The 25,598-nt window shown below is 38.8% G+C and overlaps 1 protein-coding gene across 1 annotated transcript in view; it reads right to left on the reverse strand.

Moving 5' to 3' along the window:
- Window positions 1–25,598, reverse strand: part of csmd2 (CUB and Sushi multiple domains 2) — a 358,175-nt gene that overhangs the window by 30,571 nt on the left and 302,006 nt on the right. The window contains exons 49-58 of the mRNA XM_059350192.1: window positions 23,412–23,558; window positions 19,357–19,545; window positions 17,205–17,390; window positions 15,430–15,624; window positions 14,237–14,410; window positions 13,725–13,898; window positions 12,089–12,262; window positions 7,759–7,947; window positions 5,220–5,393; window positions 3,811–3,993 (exon numbers count right to left, since the gene is read on the reverse strand). Coding sequence (XP_059206175.1) covers window positions 3,811–3,993; window positions 5,220–5,393; window positions 7,759–7,947; window positions 12,089–12,262; window positions 13,725–13,898; window positions 14,237–14,410; window positions 15,430–15,624; window positions 17,205–17,390; window positions 19,357–19,545; window positions 23,412–23,558 — 1,785 coding nt within the window. The remainder of the gene's footprint in view (window positions 1–3,810; window positions 3,994–5,219; window positions 5,394–7,758; window positions 7,948–12,088; window positions 12,263–13,724; window positions 13,899–14,236; window positions 14,411–15,429; window positions 15,625–17,204; window positions 17,391–19,356; window positions 19,546–23,411; window positions 23,559–25,598) is intronic.

The raw sequence follows: 25,598 nt of genomic DNA on the forward strand, positions 1-25,598 counted from the left end.
ATTATATTGAGAATCCACAAATACAAAGGTGTGTAAAATAAATGCAGCAGGAGTAATTAAACAAGGACACAGGATACAGAAAAGAAAAGACAGCTTAAAAGAAATACAAGTTACTGAAATGAAAATGAAGTTCAGTGAATATAACTCCAGTTACTGCTCAACAGCTGGCCTGCTTTATGTTACTAGTGTTCATTCATTATGGCTCCTCAGAAGTCTGTTTAACCATTCATCCATTCATTTTCCACCAGTTTTCCAGGTTTACTTTGCAGTGGTAGCAATTTAATCAGTAGCCCACACATGACTGTGTCCTCCAGCTCCTCATAAGGAATCCCAAGGTGTTCCCAGGCCATATGGGATATGTAATCTTTCCATATTCTTCTGGGTCTGCTCCGGGGTCTCCAGTTGGACGTGTCCAGAATAATTCCACAGTACATAGGGGAAGATATGCCGATCTGATTCCTGAACGACCTCGACTGGTTGCTTTTCATGCAAAGAAGCAGCTGTTCTCCTCCGAGCTCTTTATTGATATCCAAGCTGCTCAGCTGTCCCTGAAGGCTTGTTCCCCTTTGGTACGTACACAAAGCTCAGAGCCACGTGGGACGGGCACCAGATCTGGATTTGGATGTCAGTATCTGTACTGGGATAGTTTTTTTTTTTGCTTTGGAACTATCAATATCTTTATTACAACATGCTACACAAGTGGCTAATGCTAACAGTAATAATATTAGGTTACAACAGCATGCACATGTACACCCACTGGAGTGGAAAACTATCAATGCCACAATATACAACCAATGGCTGAAACACTAGAAGAATGCCTGTTAGCGAAAAGTTTTATATTTAAACATGTTAAAAGGGTATTTTAGTGTCCAATGTCTACAAAAGAGGACAAGTTAGCTTTTAAGGCACTAAACAAAATACTGCATGGCTTTCTGATTTATTTATAGTTGCAAACTGTCAAGATGCTTCAGCTAACTTACTGAAATAACCTAAAGTGACAGCTGGATATTTGACTCTGTTAGAAAGTGAGAAGAATAAAACTAGCTACACTTCAGTTTGTGGGTGGGTTGGGGAAGGGGTTTGGAGTTGTGTGTTTGTGTTTTCATGTATATCTGTATATCTTGTTGAATTGAAAACTGAAAAAATAAAATATTCTAAAAAAAAAACTAGCTATACTGTGAGGATACTATCGTTTACCCATCTTTCCTGCTAATGTCTCACATCTGTATACTTCTGTATTCACTTGTGTCCTCTTAAAGGCTCAGTTTTTAGATTTGGAAGCTTATGAAAGTGTAGTTAATGACGCTGACCCTGTTGGTAGTGCATCCCACCACTGAGCAGCTTTTAAGCATTTTTTTGTTGTTGCTAGCAGATGGAATTGACAAGGAGGCACCTTCACTTGATACAAAGTCAATGGAGAGTGAATTAATTGTTTCCCCCTCTGGCGCAGTGCGAGTACTCATGTACTCCACAACAATTTAATAAGAGAACTTCAGTATGTTAATGACTTAAAATGCCCATCCCTAATAGCCACATATGACAGCTAGAACCTAAACTGGCAGCTAAATGGAGAGCTTCACCTTTGAACACCAATCTGCTTCCTGATTTCATCTTACCAACACTGTAAAAAATGTCTGTAGATTTTACGGTGAAAAACTGCTAAACCATGACAGTAAAAGACCGTAAAATGATAAATGGGTTAATTCAGTTTCAGTAACAATTAAACACTGTAAATGCATATATCAGCCAGAACAGTATTTTTACAGGTTTTAAATAAAAAATAAAAAAACATTACTCTATTACTGTAAAATACATTGGCACCGTGTTTGTAACAAAAAGCATCACTGTAATTTTTGCATTTATTTTTTGTAAAAATACTTTTTCTCACTGTTAAATGTACTAAACACCATATCTCTAACAGAAATATACTGTAATATTTAACGGTAAAATCTTTAATTTATGCGGCATTTATAAAGTATTTTCTTGTCAATTATATGTCAAATCTTTTGATGGAAAAACCTTTTATTTATACGGTAAAAAATGGAATAAATGCAATCTTAAACGTGAAATCAACAGTGAATATCCTTTTACCGTAATATTAGAAAAAAGTTGCACCGTATTTAATACGGTAACGTTCTGGCAACCACAGCTGCCAGTTTTTTACCGTAAAAACTATGTTGTTTTTTTTTACAGTGCACACCAAAACAAACCCTACCATGCACTTGTTCTGCTGGGGGAGAAACCTTGAGATCCAGTCTGTAAAAATGATGAACACAAATGCTGATAATACAGGCTTTGTAGAGCACCACCCCCACGGTGAATGTACTTGACTTATCACTAAGTATGCCTACACAGCTCCCGCTTAGATGATATGAGGACCAGATAGCCAGGAGCAATGATCTAAGTAGCTCATATTCCCACAGCCACCACCACAGAGCATGTGGGGTACATGAAACACATGCAGATTAGAGGGTGAGAGGATGAGAAGACTAATGAAATCTATATTCATTCTCCTGAAACCAGAGTCCAACAATTGGCTGGAGTCTCCCTCCTGGCACACTGGAATAAAACTTTCTGAGCAGTGTGATATGACTCTGAAACTGTGATCCAGCAGACCTTTCGGTAACACTTTACAATAACCATCATTTATAAATGGTAAACAGATAGTTTGTTAATGTTTAACCCATTGAAGCCTGGAAAGCGTTTACGTCGTTTTGTAGTATTTGTATAAGCTCTCAAATACTTTTTGAATTTCATTTCTATCTGCTACAGAGGCTAAAAAATGTATTATTTAGTAGAAGCGTTGACACTTCTGCTGAATTTCCAGAAAAACTTCAGGTTTTAGGGGCTTATTTTAAAATCGCCCAGAGGTTTTACACACGTTTCAGGCCTCAATGGGTTAATCATTATTTATAAACCGTATACAGGCCATTTAGAATGATAAATACATCATTTATTACTGTTTAACTAACTACATCATTTATTAAAATGACAAATCGATGGTATATTAATGTAAGTTTATAGTTACTTTACCACTATCAAACAATTGAATTACAATTGAATTATAATTAATAGTTAATTATTAGTTTTAGTTGCACTCATTTTAACATTTTAATCACCATATTAAGTATGTTAATGATTTTGAAATGATTCATATACCTTTAAGAAATTGGTTTAAAACATTTAACGATTAAATATGTATAGCACTTTGGAAATTGGTCTTTAAACCATCTATAAACATCACTTAGTTGGTTATTGTAAAGTGTTACCGACCCTTCTACCACAGAAAAATACACACACACACAAACACACATACATGTACATAATGTCATGGAACTCTTTGCCTCCTCACATCTCTAGCACGCAAAACAAATTGTCATTCAAAAAATTACTTAAGACACACTTGATGCCGCCCACCAAATGAATAATTACTAATATGTTGCGATTTATTTTGTTTTCTTATTTTATTTCTTTTTCTCTGCTATATCTGTAGCCGGATGATTCTTCCTTTTAAATGTTCTCTAATGAAATGATAAATTATAAGTGTTTACAGCTGATATTGACACTATAGACATCTGAATTAATGATTTTTACAGCATAACATTTGTCGGGTAAATATGAATGTAGAATTTTTTAACAGTATTGCATGTATGTATTAATTGAGTTTGTTATTGTTTTTCTTGTATGTACTGTTTTTGTTTATGTTGTATGTATGTCTTTTTAGGGACCGAAGGAAGACTAGCAGTCGCCAAGGCGTCAGATAATGGGGATCCATTCAATAAACAATAAACAATAAACAATATTCCCTACCATGACACTCAGGTTGTGTGCCGATCCAGGTCCCATTGGTCAGGCAGGTCCTCTCTGGAGAGCCCTTCAGCATGTATCCCGGCTCACAGCTGAAGCGAACAGCACTCCCGACTGTAAACTCTTCTCCCAGACGGATTCCATGCACAGGAATACCTGGATCTCCACACAGCCCGGCAGAGTCTCCTGGAAGGAGAAACCCACAAAACAATCATGTAGCAAACTCAAACAATGAGACTATCACTCATGTGGAGACACACATTAGAAAATACTCTCTACATGAGTGATGTTTTCATATTAAAACACAACAATAATAATGGGATTGACTGCCATCCAAGAAGAAAATAATATCCCCCTACCTCCCTAAGGAGTGACCAGCCTCCCAACACATTAACTTTCATTATGTCGGTTTGTTCAACATGCAGAAAATGTGCAATACGATGTGATTTTTCATTCCATTGACATCTACATATATTTTGCACTTTGCTTCATAATTCCACGTCTCCTATTTAAAACGATTACAAGCCGTTTAGTGCTGCAGTGTGCTGCTTTTGCTACTTATTTTACAAGGCGTTGGTCAACATCACTTCAACAGTGCGTAGCTGAGAAAGTCGGGCAAATCTTTATGAAAACGTTGTGTTTATTGCCCGTTGAGAGAACACTAGCGATCCCCGGGAAAATATATGATTGTCATGAATTGTGACATTAAACTGTCAGCATGTCGTTTTATTGTCAGCTTCGTGTCTTTGTGTGCTAGTTTGTGTTTTTCTCTCAATGTCTATGTGTGTGTATGTTTCTGTCACATCTTTGTGAATGTGCCTCTTGGTGCCTATGCTCATTTGCATATGTAGACACCGCCATGGCTTTTCTCATGTGCATTAGATATACAAGGAGCTGTGAAGTGAATGGCTGTGAGGGGAGAGAGAGTTTGTGGACTGATGTCTTTATAGAGCTTCATAACCCAGCTGAGGTGTGGGCGTCCCTGTTCCTCAGTCTAATATGAGCAGATTAAAACAGTTTTATAGAGGACGCTGTCTTTGCCCTTGAGGCCTGTGGATCAGACAGGCGGCTTCATCTTTGGTCCACCTACTTCGCTCATTACTTGCTAACAGCTGCCACCCAAACTCTTTATTTGTCTATATTGGTGTGGTGTTACGAGGGCAGTGGAGTGACCGGGTGGTGATTTTACATCTGAATTAATCAGGTATTAGAAGTCGGGAGCTAGATAAGAAAAGAGTCTACACCAGCACATAGTTCCATGTATTAAAGATTGAATTTGGAGGCTCTAATCTTTTAATTCAAGTTGATCTTGAACATGAAGTTTGAGGGCTTTCACAAAATGGGGTCATTTTGATTTTTTTTTTCAGCATTCCAAACTGTCAGACGGTCAATCTGGGTGTAGTTTTGCGTACCGGAGCAGTGTGGTGGCGAGCCGCTCCACTGGCCGTCCAGCTGGCACATTCGGGTGGTGTTTCCGATGATGGTGCGCTGGCCGATGCAGCTGTAGCGGATGACTGAGCCGACGGTCCGCCGGTCGCCGGAGATCTGAGCGTAGGGAGGCATGCTGGGACGGTCGCACAGCACCACTGTCCAATCAGAGGAGAGAGATGAGAGGAAGAGACAATGAACAAATAAAACTCCTGTGAAAACATATTGAACACACTCAAAAAAGCAAACTGGGTGTCTGTTACCTTCTCCTTAGTCTAACATGTAGCTTCTTCTAAATAAAATGATGTTTTGTGGTTGAACAGTTTTAAAACATGTAGTTTTAGCATAAAATGCAACACTTTAAAATGTACTAAAATACTTTATGTTAAAACAACCTAATTAAATTGCTGAATATAATATAAAAATTCTTTATTTTCTGAATAATAACTATTATGTTCATTTTCATATGATAAAGGTAATCTTTCAGGCTAAACCACTTCAACCTAGCTTTGTTTTGTTGGCCCATCACAATTAATTCATGTACTTCACTATTTTAAAAAGTAGTTGTAACTACCCTATTAAATAAAGTAACTCTTAATAATGTCATACACGTTTAAATGGCCCAAGAAAATTACGTTAGTATGTTACAATTACCCTTACAAATCTAGTTGGACTGACCCCTGGTAATTAATTAACAGTAACACAAATACATCATGTTGACCCGACATATTTACATTTTGTTCATTCAACAAAATTGTTTCTCGCTAAATTAAAGCATTTTATTTAGGTGGAAATTATTTCCATAATTTTATTTTGTTCTGGGAACAAGTTATTTTTTTGAGTGCAGCCTTTTATTAGAAAAATAAAGTGTAATCATTTTGGGTGAAACTGGGTTTTTACTTGTTAGCACTTTATTCCATAACATCAGGTCACACTTTATCAAAGTACTCCAACCAATGAAGAGACTTCTGTCAGAACGCTTCATCAGTTTTATCATACTGGGCCTGTTTAGATTAATAATGCAAAACAATATGTCCAACACTGAATGGAGGTAAACCCAGTAGATTTGAAACTGTCTGTTTGATAAGTGGCTCAAAAACTTTGCCAACAATTATGATAATCAATTCATTATCTGAGTAACTCTTTCAGGAATATACCGAACATTTCCAGCTCCTGAAAAATTATTTGCTTTATGGTATCCTTTTAATATATTTGGATATCTTTGTTTGTATTTTGAGTTGTTGGTTGGACAAAATAAGTTACTTGAAGACAAATTGTGAAGTGCATTTATTTGCCACTATTTTCTGACATTTCATAGACTAAACAATTGATTAATGGCAAAAATAAACAGAAAATGTGCAATGAACACTAGCAACAAAAGTAACCAAATAGAAGCTTAAAATTGTTATGGTTCATCTAAATCCCTTTATTGTAAATGTCTCATTTTAAATTACACCTCATTAAACCATATGCATTAAAAAGACTCAAATCAGTCAAATCTGCCAATTAAAGCCAATTCTTGAAAAATAAATGATCAAATCAATTTTGGCACATGTTTTTTGGTACACTACTGCACATTACTGCACAAAATACTTTTTTTTTTTCCCATGACTGGTTCCACAGAGAAACTTACACATTGCAGTGAAAAACAAGGCCACAGTAAGTTAAACGACAGGCGCGGAAAACACCCTGGAACTGTTTGGGATTCAGAGGCTTAACATCAGGGGTCTCAAACTCAAATGACCTGGGGGCCGCTGGAGGCAGTATCAAAATGACCAAAAAAAGACACAAAATGACAAAAAAATCCCACAAAATGACAAAAAAAAACCTAAATTACTTTAAATAAGACACAAAATGACGAAAAAAAAGACACAAAATTACTGAAAAACGACACAAAATGACAGAAAAAACTCTAAATTACTTTAAAAAAGACAGAAAATGACAAAAAAGACATAAAATTACTAAAAAAGACAGAAAATGACTAAAGAAAAAACAGAAAAAACTAAATTACTTCAAAAAATAAACAAAATTACTTAAAAAAGACAAAATTATCAAAAAAAGACACAAAATTATTTTACAAAAAGGACACAAAATGACCCAAAAATGACACAAAATTATTTTAAAAAAGACACAAAATTATTTAAAAAAGACACAAAATCACCAAAAAAAGTAAATAAAGAGACCTTCCACATACAACACGGTAAAGTGCCATTCATATAAAACTCACATTAAACTTTCATATCAAGGTGGGGGCCACAAAATATCATCACGAGGGCCGCAATTGGCCCGCGGGCCGCGAGTTTGAGACCCCTGCTTAACATAAAGGCCAAAACAGGTCTCTGTTCACAGAATCTGTTCTCAGATCTCTGGATCAGAGAAATATTTTTTTCATTTTTTTTACAGGGTAGGGCAGTAGGCGTTGTCTGGGCAATTTATACAGTTTTACTGTCCTCTTCATCCGTATACACAAAAAACTGGAAATCATGCCGCGCCACTTTGAACCCCCCCCCCTGAGGTACTCACACAGGCACTTGGGCAGGGAGCGGTCCCAGGTACTGTCCCCCTGGCAGGAGATGGAGCTGGTGCCCAGCAGGTAGTAGCCCGGGTTACAGCGGTACGACACCGTGGTCTGGAAGCTGTAGCGGTGCGGCCCGCTGGGAATCACCTGCCTGATGCTGTTCTCAACATGCCCCGGCTCTGTGCAGTTCACAACTGGAGAAAGGAAAGAGAAAAAAAGACTGTGTAAGCATTTAAAGTTCAGTTGAACCAATTACTTAACCTGGAAATGAGGAATTCAATGATCTTTCATGATTATACACTACTGGTCAAAAGTTTTAGAACACACCAACTTTTCCAGAATTTAATTGAAAATGATGCAGTTTAATGTCTCAGTGTACTCTGAAATGAATGCACATTTGCAACATTTAAAATTCTTTATTGAGCATGATAGTGTTTTGAAAGTAAAAAAAAGATTCAAAATCACATTTTATGTTGGACTAAAGGACTAAAAGAAGACACAAAATGACCAAAAAAGAGACACAAAATGACTAAAAAAAGAAACAAAATGACTTTCAAAGACATGAAAAGAATTCAAAAATGGACAAAATAGCCCAAGACTCCATAGAGTTAAGTTGTTAACCCATTTCTTGTTCCCTGAAAAAGGCCTACTTGTATAATTCTGAAATGTACATTATCTTTCAGTTTTGGTTAAGCTTACCTTTTTTTATTTACCTCTGGCAGTTCACCACTTACCTTTGGACCCTTTCAAGCTGTTCATTTGACTTGAACTGCTTGAATTTCAATAAAAAACTGGAAAAATTGGGGTGTTCTAAAACTTTTGACCGGTAGTGTATGTAAAATGTTATACCATATATGTTGATATAGATAGATGACACACAAGGGGGACATGCCCATTTTACAATTTTTTCCTCTTGCTTTCACCCTCTCTGTCCATTCCTCTCGCCATCTACTACTTCCACCCATTCAGCATCCATCCATCCACCCCAATCCAAATGAAGTAGGAGGCAGACTCCGGAAATAAACATTTGCTTCATTAGAGCCAGTCTCCTGCTGGCCGCCGTGGTGCAGAGATGGTGATGGATGGGGAGCTCACAGGAGAAGAGGCACCATGTCAGTTTAGCAGCAGATGGAGAGAGTTAGGGAAGGGGAGAATGAGGGATGAGTGAGGAGCGAGGGACAGCGAGAGGGGGGTTGCTGTAAAGAGTTAGAGAGGAAGAGGCCCTGATGGTGCAGAATATATTAAAATCCATGACAGAATGCTACCAGCACCAATCCATCTTCAGCCTCTCAGATATGAGACACAAACCAAAATCTAACAAAGCCTCAACAAAGCCAGAGTACAGTTGCTGTCTAGTCTGTACTGTGAACCAAAACTAAATGTGTACTATGATGCCAAAAACTCTAATGGCTTCTAAAACACTATCCACACAGCCATTATGCCCCACTTTGCCCTGCCAGTCTTGCCCCATGAGCGTGCCGTTGCCACAGCCAAAATGAACCCATTGTATGCTAATGTGCCTAAAAGCTTGCTCATTTTCATGCTCCCAAGCTGGCCAGCACACTTAAATCACCCCCCAAATACCTGTTATAATGTATTCCTTCCAGTAGAGTGCTGACCCACGGTGCCATCATTTACAACTTACCGCATAATACTGCTACAAAGTGTGTTTGAAGCAGTGGGGGCTGCTTCAGCACGAGACTTTCCAAGCTCGGAAATTCAGCTTTGAATAAATGTGCTCGGGCAACACAGGCACAAAAGCGATCCAACAGTCATCTAAAAAACGACTGACCTCCTGGTACATTTCTGTGTGTGGCCCAGTGGGCAGCGAGAGAGGAAGCGAGAAGGATGAAAGGAAAAGAAGAATAAAAGTGAGAGGGGAAGAAGGGCTGAGGTAATTCATCTCTGTTCCACTCAGAAGTGGAGACCCCAGTCACCCCATCCTCCTCTTGGCCTCCTGCCAAGGAACGGCCCTGTAAGTGGTGTGTCAGAGTGGGTTTTTTTTCCTGTCCTGTGTCTCTCGCCTTTTATCGCTGAAAGAAAAATAAACACACGCAAGTCATCCAAAAGAGGCGGTGTTGTGGCTCTGTTGCTGTGACTCAAATTGGTGGTGATTAGAGAGGGATGGGAGGCTGGCTGGCTGGGCAGGAGGTGTTCTCCTGCTCCGTGCATTATTGATGCTGCCGACAGACTCTTGTAGTTAAAAACTGGACCGTGGAAATCATTAAGTTTGTCTGACCGACTCCTACCCCACACTTACCTTTATTCCTGCCTTTTGCATCTACCCTCCGCTATCACTCCCTCTAAAAGGAAAGCCGGTGGTTCAGTTCAGCCCAGGTGGGACGGGAAGCAGATGTCGTCGCAGCACTTATAGTTTTCCACTCAGTGGAGGAAGAACATGGCAGACAAGAGAGCGTGCTTCACCAAATATGTCTAGAATGCTGTAATTAAGGTGATAAATCTGATTGACAAAAAGACCCCTAAGCTACTTATGTCTCCACATCGGCTGTGAGGATAATGTGCCGTCAAAACACACACCCACCCACACACACACACCCACCCACGCACACACAAACAGAGGCACACAAAATGCATCTCAGAGTCAGCATCTGCATAGAAACAAGGCCAATGCTAATATGATGTCACTACCAGAGCGGAGAGATTTGAGACGTATGTCTGGGAGAAAATCTCGCCTGCTTATGCATGCAGCTGCCAAATGTACTTCTTTTTTTTAACAACTGAAGAAGGATTCCTGTGAGACTTGCAACCTCCTCATCCCTTCATAAATGTCTAAAAAAAAAGAGGCCTTTTTTTCTCCTCATTTAAAACAAACTCATAAGTCAATCCGTCACTGATTCTGTCAGCGCCTTGTCGCATCCAGGGCCCGACCTTGCGAGCGGGTCCTTTCTGTGCCTGTCACAAAGCCCTCAGTTAGTGGGGACTTAGAGACAGACGTGGTTGCCGAGATACATCGCTTGTCGCAAAAACACTGCCAAATTAAAAGTCCTTGCCTCGCTTCAAAGCAGAGCAGGGTGCTTCTTATTCTGAGCAAAAGTCAGAATGCGGGTCTCCAAAGGCTGCTGTCTTTCACACCAGCTCAAGGATCTTGTGATTGTTTTTTGGCTGTCTCTGCATGGTTATTAACAGAGTCTGCTTCCCTGATGGACAGGTGAGCCTCAGGGTGGAACAGAGGTAGCCAGGGTAAGAGGAAATAACATCAAATGTAAATATTATCCGGAACCTCCACGGACCGAGCGGTTGAGACCGTGGTAATTAAATAATCCAGGCTTCTCTTTGGGTTTTCATTTCAATTTCCCCTAATATGCGTCGTTTAAATTCTTTCTCCCTCTGGGTGTCTCTGCGCTTCATCTCCGCTCCGTCTGTGATTGGGGTCATCTATGGTCACAGAAGATATGACCTTGCACAGTACAATGGGTAATTTAATACCTACCTACACAAAAGAATGAGAACACAAAACCATGCCCCTACAGGCTCGTATGCAAAAACGAGCACACTTTCTGCCACTCTTACACTACGCTTATGTCAGAGACTTATTTAGCTCACTGATTAATCACCTGCATGACACATTTAAATATAAAACAACATGAGAGTTGCTATGCTACGCCCGTACATTGACTTATGTAACTGTGCTGTGATTATGCATTATGCAAACAACACTTGTACAGACTTTAGAATGATATAATGATAATAAAAATAATCATAGCGTTCTGCTGTATTTTTATAGCATCTTTAAAAACAGAGTTTACAAAGTGAAAGTCAGATAAAGCAAAACAAAAGCAGGATACCCAGAAGACAATATAACAACAGAAAGCCGAACAGAAACCCAAACGCAGAAGAAGAAATTAGGACCAAAAAAAAGACAAAATGTGCAAAAATATAGTACATACAGAACAAATAATGAAAAAAAGGAAAGGAGAAAGTTATTAAAAAGAATAAAAACATGACAGAAAAAATAAGGAATAAATGCAATAAAAAGATGACCACATAAAAGCAAGTCTATAAAAATGGGTTTTAAGAAGTGTGAGCCTTATTTCCTCAGGCAGCTCCTTCCAAAGCCGAGGGGCGAAGGCACGATCGCTTTCAGATTTAACCCTCGACCTTAGCCAGAAGGGCCACACCTGAGGCTGTGAACAGACTCATATGGGGGTAAACATTTCTACTATATAGTTTGGGTCCCGATGTGCTTTAAAATTGACCAGTAAAATCTTAAAATTAATGGTAACTCAAACAGGGAGCCATGGAGATATGCTCAGATTTGTGAGATATGCTGTTCATGCATTGACTGATGAACTTGAATCTTTACGTGACACTTACTTTTACACCTGGGGAGGGCATTGCTCCACTGCCCATTGGCCTGGCAGGCAGATTTTACCGCCCCCTGCAGAACATATCCGGTATTGCAGATGAAGCGCACAACGTCATTGAGGTTGAACTGGGTTCCTTGGGTCATACCAAAGGTCGGGTTGCCAGGGTGGCCACATGTGATGGCTGGGAAAGGACACAAAAAGTCATGGTTACACATTTGCACAGCAGATCTAAAGGTTTAATATCAAACACCTGAATAAATACGGCATTGATTAACCCATTGAAGCCTGGAAAGCGGATACGTCGTTTTGTAGTATTTGTATAAGCTCTCAAATACTTTTTGAATTTCATTTCTATCTGCTACAGAGGCTGAAAAATCTATTATTTAGTAGAAGAGTTGACACTTCTGTTGAATTTCCAGAAAAACTTCAGGTTTTAGGGGCTGATTTTAAAATCGCCCAGAGGTTTTAAGGCATTTTTTACTGGCGTTTTAGGCCTAAATGGGTTAAGAAAGGTCATGTCTCAACAACAAAGCTGTGCAGACACAAATCTCAATGTAGATGCTGGCTAATTATGCAAACTCTAAAACCATGGACCACGTTGCACCTGCACTGGTCTCTTTTTTGCCTCATGCCTCAATTAAAACAATCTTGGAAAAGGTTTGTATTATCGAGCATAATTTTGGAATAATTACCCCATCATTGAAAATGTCATGGTAAAACTTAGTCATGTGGCACTGGTGGATTTTATAGTGTATTTTATGCAGGAGCTTGTGAGGAGCTTTCTGTAAAAATGTGCAGTAACGAATGAATGAATTGGTGATCAGTACCAGGTGGCTCAGGTGTAATCACACTAAATTTGCAGAGTATCCCTAGGTAATAAATGTCTGCAGTCATTACCAATCATTGATCAGCAACACTAATAAACTGAAAGAAAGTTTACAACTTTGTTGTTCAGAGATTTGTTTCTTAGCTAGCTATCTTACCAGTGTTCCTAGTATAAAATGTTAGTCTGAATATACTCTATACACTGCAAAAAAAAGAAAAGCTGGGTGGACTCAAAATTTCAAGGCAACAAACTTCGATAAAAATTTAAGTTGGACAATTAAACTAAATATTTAAATTTTTGTTTTTGAGTTTGCTCAACTCTGAATTTCTCTGGCCCGATTGTAACGCCGCTATGAATGTCAGCTAATGTTTTGACCACAATTTTGAGTTAGCATTGATACGCTAATGGCTACTCTTGTAGCTGTAACAAGCAGCGCCGCTAGCATCAGTTAGCTGCTAGCATCAGTTAGCTGCTAGCTTTCGCTAATGACCGAATTTCCCAACAAAAAATAAGAGTTATCAGAACTATTGTCCCTTGTTGTGAACCCCAACTTAAAGATATAAGTAACAACAACTCACCAACTTGTTTTTGAGCAGACAACTGGCTTCCTTTGTTGTGCTAACTTACATTATTGCCCTAAATGTCAATAATTTATATTTCCAAGTTTTACCAACTTAAATCACTGTTTTAGGCCAAAAAATACAAGTTGGCTTTTTTGCAGTGTACTACTCTGTTCATCTGCACAGTTTAAATGTTAATTTATCACTGTACAACCCATAGCTTTACCAATAAGTAACTTTTCTCTGTTGACACTTACGGACACAGACTGGAGTGCGTCCTGACCAGCGGTGATCCTGTTCACAGATTCGCACCGACACCCCAATGAGACGAAACCCTGGGTTACACTGGTACACAACGCTGCCGCGATAGTTATAATTCTCCCCGATGATCTGTCCGTTCACGATGGGCTCCGGTGTTCCACAATGACCAGCTACGGAGGAAGAAAAAAGACACGAGTCAAGGTTAGAAAAGGTTTTTTGAACAACTTTAACCCATTGAAGCCTGGAAAGCGGATACGTCGTTTTGTAGTATTTGTATAAGCTCTCAAATACTTTTAGAATTTCATTTCTATCTACTACAGAGGCTGAAAAATCTAATATTTAGTAGAAGCGTTGACACTTCTGTTGAATTTCCAGAAAAACTTCAGGTTTTAGGGGCTGATTTTAAAATCGCCCAGAGGTTTTACAGGAAGTTTTAGGCCTCAATGGGTTAAAGCAAATCACAAGACTTTAATACCAGTGAATCCTATTTGGGTGCTGAAGATCTCACCTAGACACTGGACTTGTGTTCCACTCCAAAGCCCGTTGGACATACACTCTCGTACCCGAGAGCCCACCAAGGTGTAGCCCGTGTTGCAAGAGAAAATGGCAGTGGCTCCATACACAGTGAGTGTTCCAATCTTGTTGCCATTAGGTGGAGTCCCGAGGTCCCCGCAGGCGATGACTGAGATGAGAAAACAATATTATGTGTTACAATCCCATATGGTCAAAATATAATCAACAATAATATCGGTTTGGCTTTCATTTATTTTGTTTTGGTTAGAAGATCTGTGCCCGTTTAGATATGTTCTTTTCAAAATATCACAGAGGAATACCGTACATTTAGATGCAATTAATTTTAATGCTTGACAAATAACTTTTTTTCTGGCAGAGGTTTGTTTTGTATTTCTTATAGTCTAGACGGATTTCAGAATAAAGGCCTTCTATAAGAAGTGAGGAGCATTTATGGGTACAAGTCAGGAACCGGCCTACCTTACATATCTCAAGGGTGCTGAGTCCAAAAAAAATGGTTCCCAAGCGAAATTTTGAGTTTTTGACCTTCTAATTTGTATATCAAATGGCCACCAAATTGCCCATCTTGCACAGTCATTGGACCATTTCCCCTTAGTTTTATTGTAAGTAGGCAATCAAAGATGAGGAAATTAAGTTTCTAGATCTATAGTCTAGAGTCAGAGCAAGGATATAGTGGAGGCTCAGTGGCTTTTTTATGCAAAATACCAACTGGAACATTTAAAAGTGATATTGATTGAATATTTATGTCGGCCTTAAAAAAAACACACAAATAATGCTTAATTTCACCTTAAAAGTTGGTATTTTGCATATATATATATACATAAAAAAGCCACTGAGCCTCCACTATATCCTTGCTCTGACCCTAGACTATAGATCCAGAAACTTAATTTCCTCATCTTGATTGCCTACTTACAAAAAACTAAGGGGAAATGGTCCAATGACCAACGGCTGCCATTTTGATATGCAAATTAGAAGGTCAAAAACAAAAAATTTCGCTTGGGAACCATTTTTTTTGGATTCAGCACCCTTGAAATAAATAAAGTAGGCCGGTTCCCGACTTGTACCCATAAATGCTCCTCACTTTCACTTTTTGGACAATTCCGTCTCGACTATTAGTACAAATAAGGGAGTTAACTCAGGAAACTGTAGGGACGTGCAGTTGACACTTACTTTCGCAGACTGGCCGTGGGTCGGGGTAGTTCCAGGTGCTGTTGGCCTGGCAGCGTATGACCCTTTGACCCCTGTAGTAATATCCCGGATCACATATGAGCATCATTATAGTGTCATATTGGTTTTGAGTCCCATAGATCAGCCTCCACCTCCCGTGCTCCACAGCGGAGTGACCGATGTCGGGGCAGGTCACCGCTGGAAGGACAGAGAATAAACAAACATTATTAACTCAAATAACTGTTTGTGTTTCATGTGTTTACCATCATGACAAATACGTTTTAATCTCAAACCTGCTGGGAATTTTTGGAAATCACAGTAGGTAACAGTGTTTAAAACTTTACGTATATTGGCCGTATTTAAAGGTACTATGTGAAGCATTTGGCATGGATTAATTGCATTAGATTTATAATATACTGTATTCCAACTTAACTTAAAATCTCTGACCTGAATTAATGAATAAATACAAAGAATGTGACGATTATGCTCACTCCCAAGTGCCTTGTTAGCTTCAGCTAACGTTATCTTAGAAATGGAGTCCACTAACTTCTACAAACGACTAGCAGAGTCCAACACAACACAAGTCTATATAAGCACAAAAAAAAAGGTGGTAACTCTTTATAATAAGGTCCTTAATAACCATTAATTAACAAGTAATAAGGCATTGTTCTCGCTTTAGATCCGGTAGTTGCAAAAAGCATAGTTAACTTATAGTTTACTTATAATAGATGAGCAATAAAGTATATTTTAATATCAATAAGCAAACAAAATAAGATTAATAAAGGCATGGCAAAGACATAATGGGTGGGTCATGGGTGTTTGTAATGCTATTATTAACACTTACATAAGCTTAGAAACACACAATAATGTTAATAAGCATCTTGTAAGGACCTTAAGAACCAGAACGAGAGACAGAACGAGAGACAGAACGAGAGACAGAACGAGACAGAACGAGAGACAGAACGAGACAGAACGAGAGACAGAAGGAGAGACAGAACGAGAGACAGAACGAGAGACAGAACGAGAGACCGAATGAGATACCGAACGAGAGACAGAACGAGACAGAACGAGAGACAGAGCGAGAGACAGAACGAGAGACCGAACGAGAGACAGAACGAGACAGAACGAGAGACAGAGCGAGAGACAGAACGAGAGACCGAACAAGAGACAGAACGAGACAGAACGAGAGACAGAGCGAGAGACAGAACGAGAGACAGAGCGAGAGACAGAACGAGAGACCGAACGAGAGACAGAACGAGACAGAACGAGAGACAGAGCGAGAGACAGAACGAGAGACCGAACGAGAGACAGAACGAGACAGAACGAGAGACAGAACGAGAGACAGAACGAGAGACAGAACGAGAGACAGAGCGAGAGACAGAACGAGAGACCGAACGAGAGACAGAACGAGACAGAACGAGAGACAGAACGAGAGACAGAACGAGACAGAACGAGAGACAGAACGAGAGACAGACCGAACGAGAGACAGAACGAGAGACAGAACGAGAGACAGACCGACATTACGAGAGCGAGATAGTTTGTGCAAAGGAAGTTTTCATGCACAAACCATCATTATGGAAAACAAACTTAGAAATGCATATGATGCAGCTTTTAAGTTAAAGACAGTCAATCTGGCTGTAAAAGAAGCTTCCTCAAGCAGCCATCTCTTTCCCCACAATCCCCTCTGTGCACCAACCCTTACATATGGTAATTAAACATTAAAACACCTGCGGCTTATACTCCGGTGCGCCTTATAGTGCGGAAAATACGGTACTCACGGATACATCTGGGCGGAGCCTCGATGGGAGTCCAGCGTCCAGACTCCTGACAGCTCACTGAGGTGGTGACGGGCCCTGCAAGACGAAACCCGGGGTTGCACTGGTACGTGGCCCTGGCTCCCAGAGAGAAGTCCTGACCCACAATACTGCCGTTGACTGGAGGGACTGGCATTCCACAGGACATGACTGCAAAGGAAAGTATTGGGAAGGAAAGACAAAAAAATGTTGTTGGTAAAGTGAAAGTACAGGTAGCAAAGTATATTTCAATAACCATCTTTATATGCAGAGTTTTTATTCCACAACGGGCTTCCTGAACAAACATACTTTCAGAGCTGGCATTGATATGCAGTAAACATTAGCTCGGGCTGCCATCTGCACAATAGTAAACAATCCAGTCCAGAGAGAGTGCATGCAATTCATGTGGAGATTACACCTTGTGCAGACTTGACCAGGCGGTGAATGGCTGCCCTGCTGCTCTCTGCTTCTCATTTCAGCTGAGACTGTTAACAACTTTTGCTGGAGACTAGACTAGACTCTAAGGCTTTTTAGATTTCATGCTTTTGTAAAAGGAATAGTACAGACACACAAAAAAATGGAGAATTTGCTGAGTTTGGAAATCAATAAAGATGGTAATGATGGCAAAATCTAAAATAACATTTATACTTTTTGAAAAGTTGACACATCTTGCCTCAATAGCTGTGACTTTATTTATTCTTTTTACTTTGTACTTTTTTTTTTGTCTCAGTTGAACATAAGTAATTGCTGTTCATTCCATCAGTGAAAAAGGAACACAGTGACAAGCAGACAACTGTGACTATAACCCATAAGACTGGCATATCAAACAATTCAGCTCAGGTAAACCAAATATCATTAATCTGATGCAATGTTATCTTCAAAGTGATTCTGAGGAATGGTGAAGTGAGCTTCCTTGAAGCACGCCTAAGGCTGAGGGGCTGCTGGTGATGGCACACTGTCAGCTCAAATCACACTTTGATCCAAAGCAAATGGATTCAGTGATAGTTTTTTCAATCAACTTAAATCAGAACGACTGAACTTACAAAATACATTTGCTACAAAAAATGTCTTCTTTAACTCAGCACGCCAGTTAGGCTATGAATGTTAAAATCTTGTTTTCTCTTCACAGTGTTATTTCATCAGGGGTGGGATTAAATAATGACGAAATTAAACTTGAAGAAAATTCTTATGGAAGTTGTTTAGCATTAGAAGTAAAATGATCCTGTCCAGCTAATTATACCATGGAGCTACACTACCGGTCAAAAGTTTTGGAACACCCCAATTTCTCCATTTTTTATTGAAATTCAAGCAGTTCAAGTCAAATGAACAGCTTGAAAGGGTCCAAAGGTAAGTGGTGAACTGCCAGAGGTAAATAAAAAAAGGTAAGCTTAACCAAAACTGGAAAATAATGTACATTTCAGAATTATACAAGTAGGCCTTTTTCAGGGAACAAGAAATGGGTTAACAACTTAACTCTATGGAGTCTTGGGCTATTTTGTCCATTTTTGAATTCTTTTCATGTCTTTGTAAGTCATTTTGTGTCTTTTGGTGTCTTTTTTTTTGTCATTTTGTGTCTTTTTTTTAGTCACTTTTTGTCATTTTGTGTCTTTTTGGTCATTTTGTGTCTTTTTTTGTCATTTTGTGTTTTTTTTTTGGTCATTTTGTGTCTTTTTTTGGTCATTTTGTGTCTTTTTTAGTCATTTTGTGTCTTTTTGGTCATTTTGTGTCTTTTTTAGTCATTTTGTGTCTTTTTGGTCATTTTGTGTCTTTTTTTGGTCATTTTGTGTCTATTTTTAGTCATTTTGTGTCTTTTTTTAGTCATTTTGTGTCTTTTTTGGTCATTTTGTGTCTTTTTTTAGTCCTTTAGTTCAACATAAAATGTGATTTTGAATCTTTTTTTTATTTTCAAAACACTATCATGCTCAATAAAGAATTTTAAATGTGCATTAATTTCAGAGTAGACTGAGACATTAAACTGCATCATTTTCAATTAAATTCTGGAAAAGTTGGTGTGTTCTAAAACTTTTGACCAGTAGTGTATGTCTCGATCAAATTAAGAAAGCCGATTTGCTCTTTTTCTGTATCTATGTTCCTCTTAACAACTTCCTCATGACCTGCTGCTGTGATTGGCTCCTACCTTGGCAAAGGGGCACTGGTGCGTTCCACTGGTAGATGCCCTGTGCAGTGCGGGTGCATGTGGCACTGCTCTGACCAATCAGACGGAAGCCCTGGTCACAGCTGAAACGCAGGGTGCTGCCCAGCTTGGTGCCTGTCAGACTGTGCACTGTGCCGTTAACGGGGCTGTTTGGAGGGCTACAGTAGGCCGCTGTGAAAGAGAAAGTCAAGAAATAGGTAAAAATATAAATAAGCATACACTGCAAAAAGCCAGCTCTCAAAAACAAGGAAAAAAAGTACAAAAATGAGGTGTATTTTGCTTAAAAATAGCAAAATTATCTGCCAATGGAACAAGAAAATATGGCTTGTCAAGACTTTCCAAACCAAGTAAAAATATCTAATCTCAATGAAGCCACAAAAACCTTAGAATTAGTGTATTCTAACTAATAACAAGCGCATTCTTGATTCTAATGATTTACACATGATCCATTTTCTCAATATGTCAAAAAATATTCTTGAATGATATATTATATTTCTTGAAACCAGCAAAGTCCTACTAAAAATAGTGTACTTTTCTTGATACAGCAACAAATAATTTTCTCTGTATGTCAAATATTTTTCTTTTTTTTTTTTTTTAATTAAGCAAAAGTCGTAGAATCTTTATATCAAACAAGTGAAACAGTCTAAAATAAAAACTGCTTACTAAGAAAAAATATCTTATCAGACAGAAAATAAGCATATATCCCCTTGATCTAAGATATTTCATCTTACTTAGATTTCAGTTTTTGCACTGTACTGATAAAATTGAGAGCAACAACCATAAAAACGCAATAATGATGCAAGATGATGCAAGTTTTTTTGTTGAGGAGGTGAAGGATTAATGCGCCTTCAATAGCACAGAGCCCCACATCTCTTTTGCATCCGTCTTCTACGCCTGGCGTGTTAAAGGAGAATATGTATTAATATGAGCGCCACAATGCAATCTCTTTAAGGCAAAAACTGCAGACAAGGAAAATTGATTACAGGAAACTAATGTTCTGCAAAGCGAAACAGGAGTTTGTCAGCGGCAGCAGAGGAGGATCATAAAAGTGATGGATACATAATAACAGGAACAGGAAGTATCTGTTTTTGTTTGTTGGCTAAATTGGTGGCGGTAATAATCGTTTATCATCGCAAATAATGGCAGCAACAGGTCGCCGCTTCCATGAGAATGTGGGCCGAAATTGCAGTTTGCACATTTCACAATAATAGGACATCAGTACACACCAACTGGAGAGTAAGTGCATGTTGTCAAAACATTTAAAGGGACAGTTCAACACAAAATCAATAATATGATTTCTGGAAAGCGATATTGTTTTTTTAAAATGCAGACTATTTGAGCAGCAAAATTTAAGTGCCATCTTGGAGGAAATATATGTATTGTCCCTTTAAGAAAATACTGTGATGCTATCAGTGCATGTCTATGTGACACACAAAAAAGAATACTATCCATTACAATTAAACACTGTGACCACATTACAGTTTTAAAAAAAATGCAAATTCCCTCTCGAACCACTCACATTTGGCAATGAAAATGGCCTTGAGTGGATTTTTTTGGCACCATGCAATCAGGTGGAATTCTCTTACTGTATAAAACGGTAAAGTCTGTCAGCGGGTTAATACATATTCAGCATTTATGAGATGTTGCTGTCTCACACAAAGACAAGACGAAGAATGTGAGACTTCTCAAGTGAGCTGACAGACCGTTTTGTGGCCCCGAAGAGATAAAACAGACTTTATGTGGAATTTGACACTGAAGCTGTTGAAGAAAGATGTTAGATTTCTTGCTAGATTACAAACATTAGGTGTACTTCAGGCTTTAAGAATGACATTCAGGTTGGAAACAGTCGTCCTCTCTACAATCATCAAAGGATGAATAGTCATTAACTCCCTCCTTGGTGGCTACATGGAACACCCACAAAGCCCATGTTCAAACCCAATCATATTTAATACGCCAAACGAGCTGCTACGTGTCCCGTGGCCTTCTCCTGTCAGTCACTCTGACTGGCGGCTCCAGAGCCACCCTTGAGTTCAGTTCTTCACTTCTACCTGTGTCTAACTCATTTGCCCTTCTCTCTGTGTTCCCCGCTCCTTTTTCTTCTCTCTGCCTGTCATAGTATACAGCTTGTCTCACTGCAATCAGCCCTGGAGCTCAGGAATAAGATCTACATTGGCAGGTGACTGGATTGGAATAGATAATAGAGGAAGAAGGAGGAAGAAATGAAGATAGTGACAGACTGGAAGTTGATTGAATCAATGGACTAGATCAGCGGTTCCCAAACTTTTTTAGCCGTGCACCCCCTTCTATGTCCAAACCGGGTTGACGCACCCCCAATCCCCCACACCTTCATAACAAACATATGATAAAATAATCGCGATCACAACAATGCGACATTTGAATTAATCTGAAACACTGTAACACAGTTTCAATAAAATGCAACAAAGTTATGCACAAGCTTCCACTTTTAAGAGCAAAGAGGATGGATGACTCAGGAGGCTCAGGATCCGAGGCAAAGAGCAGATAAGGTTGGGAAAATGTTATATGTGAATAATGTTAATATTTTTAGCTGCATTGAACAAAAATTGCAGCAAGTTTAAATGACCATGGAGCTAACACGACCCCGTCATCATAACACAGGTTGGAAAAAATGGAAATGGAAGAAGATAACTTCTTTTACACTTCATTTTAAGATGAAGTGTATTTTGAATAACCTGCATTTATTTATCAATTACTATAACAGTTTTTATCAGAACGCCATTACATTTTTCATCTCACGCACCGCCTAGCGGCAGTTCGCACACCCCCAGGGGTCCACGCACCACACTTTGGGAATAGATAGATAGATAGATAGATAGATAGATAGATAGATAGATAGATAGATAGATAGATAGATAGATAGATAGATAGATAGATAGATAGATAGATAGATAGATAGATAGATAGATAGATAGATAGACTTTATTTATCCCAAGCTGGGAAATTACAGTGTAGCAGCAGCATTACACACAGAGACAATAACAACACAATTAAATAAAAGCACAACCTAGGCATACTTCAAGCAATAAAATATAAAAAAAAAGTGTCTAAAGAAGGAGTATGTATTAAGGAGTAGAATAGAATTCCAGTGCAGAATAAATATGAATATACAGTATAAAAATGTTGGTGCTATGAAACAAATAAGGTGCAATGAACATGAATGCCTGGACTAGATGAAGGAAGTGAGGTAAGGGTGCAGAGAAAGAAGTGAGGTGGCCAGTTGCTAGAGGAGATGTCTGCTAGTTGTTGACGGAAGACCGACCCATGGAGAAAAAAGATGGATGGATGAAGAACACGGGCGGATACATGAATCTGCCTGTGCCATCTGTTTCTTCCTCCCCACCAAGGTACTACAGAAGGCTACTCCATATTGACCATGGCAACTCGTGGGTTCTCAGCCATCACTTAGTTCGTCTGTCACTTAGCCTTCTATGGCAAAATCCATCATTGCTATGAAAAAAGTAAAAGAGGGAAGAAGGGGAAAAAAGGGCAGAGAAACGACAGAACATCCGGTTGGGGAGACGGAGAGCTCCACTGAGAGGAGGAGAGAGACGATTAGTCAATCTGGCTGAGTGGTGTTGATACAGAACGGAGGGAGCCTTTTAAATATTTACACAGTCATAATTCAGATCGAGTTATGCAGGTGTCGTATACCAACAGATCTTTCTTGGGAGCGGGACGGAACAGAAGAATAATAAGCAATATAGGAGAAACAGCGTTCACTAATTCCCTGGCCTGTGCTGCACAGCAAGGAGTGCTGCAGATGCCTGCCGCCCCCGCTAGGTTGTCATGGAGATGGGTCATATTTCTGGCTATTTCAGCTGCAGTTGGCAGCACCATTGTTGGTCTTGTTGGCATAGCAAACCAAAGGCACCTCTGATGAAATCGAACACACAACAATGTCTCTAAGTAACAAAGTGATTCATTCTAAATAGCTCGCTGAAGTCACCTTTTATATGAGAGAAATCTATAACAGCAGGGAAGATTATGTCCCGACTCACCTGAGTAGCGTATGCGGAAGCCTTTGTGGCTGGTGGTGTGATCGAAGGACCAGTGCAGGTAGACTTTGTTATTGGAGCTGGTGATGCTCAGTGGGTTGGAATAGTTACCACTGAGGGTAATCAGGAGAGGGCTCTGTCTGGATGGGCCTGGGGTCAGAGAGAGAAGACAGACATCAGTAGATTACATCTTTAAAAGTCTCATATCCACACTGCAAAAAAAGAAAAGTTGGGTGAACTCAAAATTTCAAGGCAACAAACTTCAATAAAATTTTAAGTTGGACAATTAGACTAAATATTTTACGTTTTGTTTTTGAGTTTGCTCAACTCTGAATTCAGATTTTTGTCAACTCAACTGTAAGTTGTACTAACTTATAATTTTACATTGTAATAACTTTTAATCCTTACTTCTGCTAACTTCTGCAATGTGCTGAATTGGCACGATTGTAACGCCGCTATGAAATGTCAGCTAATGTTGCGAACACAATTTTGAGTTAGCATTGATACGCTAATGGCTACTCTTGTAGCTGTAACAAGCAGCGCCGCTAGCATCAGTTAGCCGCTAGCATCAGTTAGCCGCTAGCTTTCGCTAATGACCAAATTTCACCACTTTCCCGCATTTCCCAACAAAGAAATAAGAGTTAGCAGAACTATTGTCCCTTGTTGTGAACCCCAACTTAAAGATATAAGTAACAACAACTCACCAACTTGTTTTTGAGCAGACAACTGGCTTCCTTTGTTGTGCTAACTTACATTATTGCCCTAAATGTCAATAATTTATATTTCCAAGTTTTACCAACTTAAATCACTGTTTTAGGCCAAAAAATACAAGTTGGCTTTTTTGCAGTGCATAGACTGGGAATCCAATGTCTCCCAGTGGTTCTTGGACCCTTCTGAGGCCTGGAGTTTGGTAGTTTGACCGTCGTCTTTCTTTTTTGGACTCAGAATTTACCACTTTTCAAAGATAGGTTCGGTCTGAGTCAAGGTTATAATAGTTTTGGATTTTTCATTAGTTTTAGTTTTAATTTCGTTGTGAATTTTTGTTTTTAAATTCAGTTAGTTTTAGTTCGTTTTTAGAGTGAGTTTTCTAGTTTTAGTTTAGTTTTTAGTTTTTGAAAATGCTTAGTTTTAATTTAGTTTTTATTAGTTTTAGTGTTAGTTTTAGTTTTGTTGTAATGGGCTATGTGTTGGGTGCCAGATTCAAAGAGGTCATAATAAATGTTTCCTTTATTTCCTTTGGTTTATCATCTCAGCCCCAATAAGGTTATTAACTCTTACAGTTCGGGGTGTTTTGAATTTTGTTTGTTTAGACATCCAAGTCTCAGTAAACATATTCACCATGTGTTGCATGTTCAAATAGAAACACTGAATTATGAATGAAAAAACGAAAACTAAGGACATTTTCACTATAATTTTAGTTTGTTTTGTAACCACAAAATACAGTTTCAGTTAGTTATCGTTTTTTTAAAAACTCAATTTTTTATTTTTATTTCAGTTTACGAAAATCTTTCAGTTAACGAAAATCTTTTTTCAATCCTAGTTTTCGTTATTTCGTTAGTTTTCGTTAACTATAATAACCTTGGTCTGAGTCCATTGTAGTGGTAGCAACCTGTCAATCACAAGGTAGTCAAGAAGCTCCAAACTCAGCTTTATAGTCTATTTTACTCTAATTTGGACCATGATTTACAAAATTAACATCATGTTAAAACTAAGACCATAAACTCATTAGGGAAATGTTTACTGAGATGATAAATTCAGTTTGAAGTAGGGCAATTTTCTCATCGACTTCTATACAAACTGGAGTCGCCCCCTGCTGACATTTAGAAAGAATGCAGGTATATGGCACTTTTACATTGGCTTCTCTTTTTACTGCTTGCTCATTATTTTGAACAAAAAAAATAGGAGCGGCCATTCTTTTATTTGAACCATTACTACCACTGGACTTCAACACTCAACCAGTGCTCTAGGTACCCCAGGGGTCCTCGAGGGGGCAGAGGAGCCCCATAAATATGGCAAGAAGTGTATTTTCATTATTTAATTTGCTACAGGAATGAGCCCGTTGTGAGTTAGATTTGTAAGAGTGGCTGTTCTGAATATAGGTTTCACTTGCTCTACTGTTATCTCTTTAAATGTAGTTAAAATTATAGAATTCTGGTCTTAATAAATCCAACAACCAATATCTTTTCAGAT

This window comes from Centropristis striata, chromosome 14 (assembly GCF_030273125.1).
Source record: "Centropristis striata isolate RG_2023a ecotype Rhode Island chromosome 14, C.striata_1.0, whole genome shotgun sequence".
Taxonomy (NCBI): Eukaryota; Metazoa; Chordata; class Actinopteri; order Perciformes; family Serranidae; genus Centropristis; species Centropristis striata.